A 9,488-nucleotide genomic window follows, 5' to 3' on the forward strand; every position below is an offset into this window, starting at 1 on the left:
GGCAGGTATCTAGAAACTCTAATAATTTTGTTTCTACTAACCGCCCTCTTTTGAAAAAACAAAACAGGGCCTCTTACTATCAAAGGAGGCCAGAAAGGCATGTCTTCCCGGAGAGGCGATCTTTCGTGTGGAAGAGGGAGGAACAGCCAAAAGCTCCTTTGGCACCTAGGGAGGAAAAGCCAAAAGATCATTTGGCACTTAAAGAAAAACAGTCAGAGGTTCCTTCTACCTTTGAAAACCGAAGAAAAGAACAAAGATTCGTGGTACCACCATTGGTCTCACCTAGTCCAAGGTGGCATACCAATTATCACAAGAAGTTTCCGCCTCCACTAACAAGAACTCAGAAAAGGAGGCGCCAGAGGTTGAGGGCTGCTGCAAGAAACGAGTGGCAGTCCAGACACTTGGAAGATCCTAGAAAAGTTGTTGAGGAAAAGGGGTCAAAGAAGATCTTAATTGAGAAAGAGCAATCTGGAAGCCAAAAATCTTCAGAGGCAGTGGAAGTGAAAAATAAAACTTCCCACGTGCCTTCGAAGAAGGAAATTTCGGATATGGAGTTGGAAGCTTTTCTTGAAGGAGAATTTGCAGGAGATGGCATGAACTTAGATGATCTCCTAGAAGACGACATGGAGTTGGATGATCTCGTGGATGAGGAAATCCTAAAGGAGGGCATGAGACTAAACGACCTCTTGAAAGAGGATACTGATGATACTCCACCCGTTAAGGAAAGCGGCAAATTTCAGAGGAGGTCTCTGGAGAATGGCGACTCAGAATCAGACACAGAAGGTGATAAGAAGAGATCCATCAGAGTGGGTCAAATTGAGATTCCCCTCACTTGTAATGCTTTCTCCTTGATTCTTCCAAGTGATTTCAAAGGTCCTGACAACTCTGAGGAAGTAGAAGAAATTCAGAGAGAGGAGGTATCCAAACCTCCAAAAGATGAGTGTCGCAGCCAGGTCACCATACAAGAAGCTGCAAATGGTGGACCAAAGAGGGTGATTTTTGACAAACCTGCAGAGGCAATGACCAAACATATTAAGCCTTTGTACATAAAGGCTCACTTCAATGGCAGACCAACCTCCAGAGTCTTGATTGATAATGGTTCTGCCGTGAATATTATGCCATTCAACATGCTACAACCTCTAGGAAAAACTACAGAAGATCTCATCTCTACAGAGGTTAGTGTGTCTGCCTTTACTGGAGAGCTCACAAAAACTATTGGTGTTCTCCCAGTAGAGGTAATTGTAGGGAGCAAAACTTCCCTATCGGCGTTCTTTGTTGTAAATTCATCAGCCAGCTACCAAGCTCTTTTGGGACGAGATTGGATTCATGCCAATTGGTGCGTTCCTTCATCCTTACACCAGTTTCTGCTCTTTTGGAAGGGAAATGAGGTGGAGGTGGTATGGGCAGACACAAAGCCATTTACCACTGCCACCAACATGGTAGAAGCCCGTTATTATGACTCATGTGTTGGCCCCATCCAATTTACTGGGAAAAGTAAAAAAGGGCAGAAGAAAGAGAAATCCGACAAACCTCTGAATGTGCATGAAGAGGTCAAAAGAAAAGCAACTGAGATACTTGGATCAACGGCTATTATTCCATACAACAAGCCGTGTTCCTCCATCACCATTGAAGAAATTAATGATTAAGCTCACCTCTAGTGAGTTTGCAGCAGCTGCATCTGCTATCTTAAAAGAACGTATGCAGTACATTATGGAAGGAATTATGGAGGAAAACAACTTGGCAGAGGTTCTAGATGCTGAAGTGGTTTATGAAGAAGAAGAAGTTTCTGAAGATCATGAGATTGGCTTGGAGGAGCTAGAACAAGCACCTCCTTGGATAGATGATGAAGCCATCCATGTTAGAGAGGAGTTAGAAGAAGTGAATCTTGGAACCTCTGAGGAACCTCAGGTAACTTTTGTTAGTAAAAACCTAGAGGTTGGTTTAAAAACAAAATTAACTGTACTCTTGCATGAATACAAAGATTGCTTTGCATGGCAATATTCTGATATGCCGGGGTTAAGCAGGACATTGGTAGAACATCGGCTTCCTATTAAGCCCGAGTTTCAGCCATACCGCCAACCTCCAAGAAGAGTGTCAAAAGAAGTTGAATTAAAGGTAAAAGAGGAAATTGAAAAATTGTGTAAAGCAGGCTTTATTAGGCCTGCTAAATATAGTAATTGGTTAGCAAATGTTGTTCCAGTGGTTAAAAAGAATGGAAAACTTAGAATATGCATAGACTTTAGGGACTTAAATGAAGCAACTCCTAAAGATATTTATGCCATGCCAATTGCTGACACTCTTATTGATGCTACAGCTAATCATTCTCTTTTGTCTTTTATGGATTGTTTTGCTGGATATAACCAGATTATGGTGGCTAAAGAAGACATCTCCAAAACGGCATTTAGATGTCCAGGATCTATTGGGACATTTGAATGGATGGTCATGCCGTTTGGTTTACGTAATGCTGGTGCAACATATCAGAGGGCTATGAATGCCATCTTCCACGACCTCTTAGGTAAAACTATGGAGGTTTATATTGATGATGTTGTTGTAAAATCAAAACTAATGAAAGATCATTTGAAAAATCTAGAGGAAGCATTTAGGAGGATGAGAGTTCACTGTTTAAAACTCAATCCTCTGAAATGCGCCTTTGGTGTAAAAGCTGGAAATTTTTTGGGGTTTTTGGTCCATGAAAGAGGCATTGAAGTGGACCAAAACAAAACCAAAGCTATTCGAGAAGCTAAACCGCCTAGAAATAAAACAGAACTTCAGAGGTTTCTTGGGCAGGTTAATTACTTAAGGAGATTTATATCTAATCTTGCAGGAAAAACAAAAGTGTTCTCAGAACTGTTGAAATTAAAAAAGGAGGATGTCTTCAGATGGGAAACCATCCATCAAGAGGCTTTTGATGAAATTAAAGATTATCTAATGAAGCCTCCTGTATTGATGCCTCCCAAAAAGGGTATACCTCTGAGGTTGTACATTTCAGCAGCCGAAGGTTCAATTGGGTGTCTGCTAGCCCAGAGCAACCAAGATGGACATGAACAGGCTATTTATTATTTGAGCCGTTCGATGACATCTACAGAGGTTAGATACACTCCTATCATGAAATTGTGTCTGGCTTTGTTTTTTGCCTGCACTAAGTTAAGACACTATCTGCTTAATAATAGAGTCTATGTGGTGTCTCAAACCGACTTGATGAAATATATGCTAAACAAACCTGTTTTATCAGGAAATATTGGAAAGTGGTTATTAAGTTTGGCAGACTTTCATTTGATTTATCATCCCCAGAAGTCGGTCAAAGGTCAGGCTCTAGCAGATTTCCTAGCCGACCATCCATGTATAAACCTAGGAGATGAAAGTAAATTTGACTTACCGGTTTTTATGAATGAACATAGACCTTGGATGCTTAAATTTGATGGGTCTAGTACAGATAGGTCTGCGGGTGCTGGAATCATAATAGTATCACCTTCTGGAGCTAAGACCTCCTTGTCTTTTAATCTTGACTTTGAATGTACAAATAATCAATCTGAGTATGAGGCTTTGATTATTGGATTAGAAATCCTCCTAGATCTAGGTGCTAAAAAGGTCAAAATAATTGGAGATTCTCAATTGGTTATTAGACAAGTGTCTGGCGAATATAAATGTATGAGTTACTCTTTAACTTCTTATTATGCTATTGCTATACAGTTAATAGAGAGTTTTGAAGAGGTTGAATTAGTACATGTTCCTAGAGAGGAAAATTGGGAGGCCGATGAATTATCACAGCTAGCATCTGGCCTACGTCTGTCGGAGGAGTTAACTCACCGACTAGTAATGGTACAAAGAAAAACTCACCCTTCAATTTTTAAAAGAGGAGTACAACTAGATATTTTCAATATTGATGATAACTTAGTACAGGATTGGAGGAGAGACATTAAAAAGTACCTGGAGAATCCTAGCAAGAAGATGATGTATAAAGTAAGAGTGAGAGCTGTTAACTACGTGCTCATAGAAGATGTTTTATACAGAAGAGGATTCGACAACCTATTGCTAAGATGCCTTGGAACTACAGAGGCACTAGAGGTCATGAAACAAACTCATGAAGGAGTTTGTGGAGCACATCAATCCGGAGTGAAAATGAGATGGCTGATCCGAAGACATGGTTACTTCTGGCCATCAATCCTAAAAGATTGCATGACTTTTGCAAAGGGTTGTCAATCGTGCCAAAGGTATGGAAACATACAAAGACTTCCAGCTGCTGAGTTGAAGTCTGTCATCAAACCATGGCCATTCAGAGGTTGGGCCATAGATTTGATAGGTAAAATATATCCTCCATCTTCTAAAAATCACAGTTTCATAATTGTAGCTACTGATTACTTTACCAAATGGGTAGTCGCTAAGCCATTGGTAAAGACAGAGCAAAAAGATGTTATTAAATTTATTAAAGAGGAAATTATTCATCAATTTGGAATTCCACAATCAGTAACTACTGACCAGGGCACAATGTTCACTGGTAAGGAGATGCAAGAATTTGCCACTGATTATGGAATAAAATTATTGACCTCTACACCTTATTATGCTCAGGCCAATGGCCAAGCTGAATCTTCTAATAAAATTATCATCAACATAGTTCAAAAAATGTTGGAAGAAAATCCAAAGGATTGGCATCGGATTTTATCAGAAGCACTCTGGGCATATCGCACCTCTAGGCGAAATGCTACAGGAGTAAGTCCATTTATGCTAACCTATGGTCATGATGCAGTGTTACCCATGGAGGTGGTGGTGAGGTCATTGAGAGTAGCTAAGCAGAATCATTTGACTCCAGAAGATTACAATGAAACCATGATGATGGAGTTAGAAAATCTAGAAGAAGGGAGACTTCAGGCTTTAAACAATATGATAATACAGAAGAAAAAAGTCTCCAGAAGCTACAACAAGAAAGTTAGACCTAAGACATTTCAAGAAGATGAGCTAGTATGGAAGTTGATCTTACCCCCTGGTACTAAAGATAGAGAATATGGGAAATGGTCTACTAATTGGGAAGGGCCATTCTTAGTCCACAAGGTGATGAAGGGGAATGCGTACTGGCTATCAAGTTTAGAGGGTGAGCCTCATAGAAAATTTATTAATGGAAAGTACTTGAAGAAATACACTCCCACCATCTGGGAGAAATACAACTTAGAAATGACTTAATGGCTTTTAGCCATACATGTACTGCAGATTATGTAACTTGTTTTAGCAATATCAGTACATGAGTCGGAACATTGTGGCTTTTTAGCCGAGTGTATTATCAGATTTTTAGTAGTTTGGCTATTTTGGCTAAACCTGTACTTTTTCATTAACTTATGGATTTTGGCACAAGATGTAATGTAATGGCTTTTAGCCATTTTTGATAATTAAAATTCTAAATTTGGCTACTTTAGCTAAATTGGTGAGGCTATAATTAATCGACTATAGAAAATTAATTCCAGAAGTTGGTTCTAGAAGTCGACTCCTAAAAGTTGATTCCTAGAAGTTCTAGAAGCTGACTTCTAAAAGTGGACTCCAAAAAATTAATTCCAGAAGTTTGTTCTAGGAGTTGATTTCTAAAAGTTGATTCCTAGAAGTTCTAGAAGCTGACTTCTAAAAGTGGACTCCTAAAAATTAATTCCAGAAGTTTGTTCTAGGAGTTGATTTCTAAAAGTTGATTCCTAGAAGTTCTAGAAGCTGACTTCTAAAAGTGGACTCCTAAAAATTAATTCCAGAAGTTTGTTCTAGGAGTTGATTTCTAAATGTTGATTCCTAGAAGTTCAAGTTGACTGGTCAGTCTCTAGAAGTTGATGTTAAGAGTTGACTGTCAAAGGTGGAAAGTCAAACTCCTACTATGTTTATAAGGTCTCTATTCTGCTAAGACTTCTTAAACTTTGGCTAACTAAGCTAAAGGGATAAAAAGAAAATTCAACAACATTCAACAGCAAACAAAAACGGCCCTGTAATGCAATGCATGGCTGTAAGTGACATATGTGATTTGTTCGTGAAACAAGTCCTGGTATGGACATCACATCACTACACAAGTATATGGCAAAAGCCATCTTCATACCAGGAACATAAACACATAGTGAAAATGCAATGCATGGCTGTACCTGTAAGTGAATCTTGGTGTGGAACACAACAAGCAAACAAATGGCCGGAGAGCCATCTTCACACCAAGACATTTGAAGTTCAGAAAGTACCTGAATGGCGTCTCTGTAATGCAATGCATGTACAAGTGTAAAGGTGCAGGTGTACGTGTCACGGAGCAAATAATGGCCAAATGGCCGTGTGAGAAACATGTCCTATGAGATAAATAGAAGGAACATCATCCAACAACTTTTGAAGGTGCTAAATCATCACAACTACCAACTACTTGACTACTTCTATATACAAATATTGCTAAATAATATCAAAGTTGGTGGAGGAGTTCTGAGCAGTGTGCGACAAGTGAGATGGAGGAAAATTGAAAAGAGAAGCTACACTTCAGCTTATCTCATTCTTATCGGAAAACAGACTTCACTTTCACAAATTCTGAACAAACGGCTTACAAATTCATGTAGTGATGTTTCTCTCGGATGGCGGCATGCAAAGGCTGAAAATTTGAAAAGGGAGTATGTCTGGAGTCAACAATGCCATTTACTTCACCCTGTAAGTACAAATTTGAACTTTCATATGCATTTTCGAAATTGGCTAAAACAAAAGCAAAAGAAATTGATCTTTTGCAAATTCTCAAAGTAAATAAACATAAACCAATCACTTAGCCAATTCGAGTTCTAAATGGTTGAAGTAAAGACAAAACAAACATGGTTCAAGTGGAATATCAAAATTTAGGCCTAAAAAGTCATAGGGCCTTAAGTGTTGATTAAACTTAACCACCTAGAAATTTGCAACTTCTAAAGGCTTAGAACATTCTATCTAAATCTATAGCCTGAAGAATTTACAAATTCCTAGTAGTATTATTGATATCCTAAACCATTGAGATAAAACCTACATCAAAATTCGCTCCAACCAATCCACTCACAAAAGCAGGAAATATAGTGGTTTACCTTTGCCTGGAGGAGAAGAGGTGGATGGTATAGCAAAGGAGTTGAAAGCCGGCTTTTGAGCCGCGAAGTCAGAGAAAGTAGTAGCTACCAACTTAGGAGAACCTGCAAATATCAAGATACAAATGTATTCAACCATCCAAAAGACAAAATGCATCTAAAGTCCTAAAAATCAAACTCTTACCCATTGACAGGGTTACAGTTTGTTGCAAAGGTTTAATCACTATATTGGGTTGGAAGGGTGGTGTAAATAAGGTACCATCAACAAGATAAAGGACCAACGGCTCTTTAGAAGCCGAAGCAAGGTCTGAAATTGATGCCAAACACTATTAGCAATTGAACTCAATGGTTCTTGGCACTAAGTTAAATTTTGAATAATTGGACTTAATTGTTCTAGCATCAAATTAAATGTTGAATAATTAAATTCAATTGTTGGAGATGGAATTGAAATGCATAAGGAATAATCATAACCTTAGGTAAACTAACTAATTCAAAATCACGTGGCAAAAACTAAAATTTTAGAAGTTCCAATTCAGAACTTACTTGAATTATTGGTTACCGGAAAGCCAGAAGTTATTGCCTTTGGAATCGCCAAGCTAGAAGTTGGTGTCTTAAAGCTAAAAGCAGGCATAATAGCTACAATTTCCGCCACCAAACCGGTTGGCAAATCGCCAGCTACAAAGAAAGTAGCAAACAAAGTCAAAATCACAACATGCTAAAATTCAAGAATTTGAATGGTGTTAGGTGAATTTTACCTGATACCGTGATTGGCAATGAAAAAAACGCCATCGGGGAATGACGAAATCGCCGTAGGAAATCCTGAAATTGACGACACTACGTCAGAACCTACAGGCATTATTGGTAATGAAATTCAGAAAATAGATTCTAATTTCTAGTTACAACTAATAAAGGAAAAATAGGAAATCACCCAAAATTATTCAAATCCCATGTTTCAAATTTCTCTGTTGATAAATTAATTAAAAATAATTAATTAGAAAACAAAAGAGGGAGGGGAGAAAACTTACCTGCTGCAGTCGCCGGAGTAGAGCGGCCACCGTTCAGCTGATGGCTGCCGCTGGAACGCTGCTGGCTTGCGAGGGACACCGCAACTGCTGGAGATGAGTCGGCTGGTTTGATTGGCGTGCTACAGCTGGAGGAGCCGTTGGGCTCATTCGCCAGCGTGTTGAAGCCGACGAGCAGAGGAGTTGCCGGCAGAAAAAGAGGAGCTGACGGGCCGCCGCTGCTGGGAACGACCGTCTTCGCTGCTGAACACGACAAATGAGCTGCCGTCCGTCTTCGTCGTTGCCAAGGGGTGTTGTCCGCCATCGCTGCCGCCGTGGAGCTGCTGTTTGGCGAAGAGCGACCTGCTGTCGCCGTTGAAGGAGAACCGCCTGCTGGTGAGAAGCTGGATGGATTGCCGGGTGTGAGAGCTGCTGGGCGTGAAGGCCGCTGGAGGTGGCACACTGCTTGTGGAGGACCTGCCGCTGTGGTGTTTCTGAGAGGTAGGAGCTGTTGTCGCCGAACAAAGAAGAGCCGCTTCCACCGCCGGCGTGGAGAAAAGAAGACCAGCTGCCGTTTAGTCTCTAGAAGCTGCTGCTGCCGTTGTAGAGATGGGAAGAGCTATTGTTGTCGCCGGATGAGGAGGATCTGCTGTTACTGCCGCCGAACGGGGAAGACCCGCTTTCACCGTGGCCAGAAGATGAGGAGCGACATTTCCTCTTGAAGAAAAATTGCCGGTTTGTGGGAGCCTTGAGTTGCTGTCCCGTTTGAAGAAGCAAAACCCGTCGGGTTTGGAGCAGTGATCACCGTGGCCGGACCTGCTAGAGTTGTAGCCGGAAGAGGTAAAACCACCGTAACATTTAAAATAAAAAGAAAAAGGAAGCAGCTGGCTTGGCCACTTCTTGCCATAATATTTGGCAAAGTTTGTTAGGTGGGGGCTAATGGAAGATGAGGAACGCCATCTGCACATTGAAACTGAACTTGTTGCCTTAATTTTGCGATAAAAAAAAAGGTAATGCAGAGGTGGTAATTAATAAGGCAAAATATGTGCTTATGGAGGCCAAATTATAAAAGCAGCTCAATTATATCCAAGAGTGCCACATGGATAAAAGGAAAAATGTGAATTAAGGAAGGTGAAATCTTGTTGGTTCTGCTGATATATAAAATGACGGCCACTGGTAAATTTTTATTTTGAAAGATCTAAACTTTAGGGTTCTAATAAACTTTGTAAAAAGAAGTTTAAAAGTGGTTGGGTTTTTATTATTTTAAGGCCCAATTTCTTTGAAATTCTATTTTACATTTTTTTTTAGATCTTGATTATTAGAATTTTTGAAATGCATAGAATTTTTGAAATTCTAACGGCTAAAAGGAAACATGCCGTGAATTTTTAGAATTTTAATTTTTAGACCCACCATGGTGAAAGCTAAAATTTTTAAATTTTGGCTAAAAGAA

General features: G+C 39.8%; 2 protein-coding genes across 2 annotated transcripts; one reads left to right on the plus strand and one right to left on the minus strand.

Annotated features, from left to right (window-relative positions):
• The first annotated feature begins 2,447 nt into the window (after window positions 1–2,447).
• On the plus strand, window positions 2,448–5,519 carry LOC126655842 (uncharacterized). Its single transcript, XM_050350171.2, has 2 exons — window positions 2,448–3,087; window positions 3,691–5,519. Exons 1-2 carry the CDS (start codon window positions 2,488–2,490, stop codon window positions 5,173–5,175), a joined length of 2,085 nt encoding a protein of 694 aa, XP_050206128.1. The 5' UTR covers window positions 2,448–2,487; the 3' UTR covers window positions 5,176–5,519.
• Window positions 5,520–6,399: 880 nt separating this feature from the next.
• On the minus strand, window positions 6,400–9,288 carry LOC126655846 (uncharacterized). The gene is made up of 5 exons (XM_056106486.1): window positions 8,063–9,288; window positions 7,581–7,856; window positions 7,222–7,344; window positions 7,041–7,142; window positions 6,400–6,640 (listed from the first exon to the last, which is right to left on the minus strand). Exons 2-5 carry the CDS (start codon window positions 7,666–7,668, stop codon window positions 6,636–6,638), a joined length of 318 nt encoding a protein of 105 aa, XP_055962461.1. The 5' UTR covers window positions 7,669–7,856; window positions 8,063–9,288; the 3' UTR covers window positions 6,400–6,635.
• Window positions 9,289–9,488: the final 200 nt, after the last annotated feature.

This window comes from Mercurialis annua, linkage group LG7 (assembly GCF_937616625.2).
Source record: "Mercurialis annua linkage group LG7, ddMerAnnu1.2, whole genome shotgun sequence".
Lineage (NCBI taxonomy): Eukaryota > Viridiplantae > Streptophyta > Magnoliopsida > Malpighiales > Euphorbiaceae > Mercurialis > Mercurialis annua.

Bases quoted from the DNA above. Each gene is read 5' to 3' on its own strand.
- LOC126655842 (XM_050350171.2), top strand. From the start codon at position 2,488: ATGAATGCCATCTTCCACGACCTCTTAGGTAAAACTATGGAGGTTTAT. The intron at 3,088-3,690 runs GTTAGATACACT...ATTGCTATACAG, and splicing joins GTTCGATGACATCTACAGAG to TTAATAGAGAGTTTTGAAGA.
- LOC126655846 (XM_056106486.1), bottom strand. From the start codon at position 7,668: ATGCCTGCTTTTAGCTTTAAGACACCAACTTCTAGCTTGGCGATTCCA. The intron at 7,345-7,580 runs GTAAGTTCTGAA...CATCAATTTCAG, and splicing joins TCCGGTAACCAATAATTCAA to ACCTTGCTTCGGCTTCTAAA. The intron at 7,143-7,221 runs GTAAGAGTTTGA...TGATATTTGCAG, and splicing joins AACTGTAACCCTGTCAATGG to GTTCTCCTAAGTTGGTAGCT.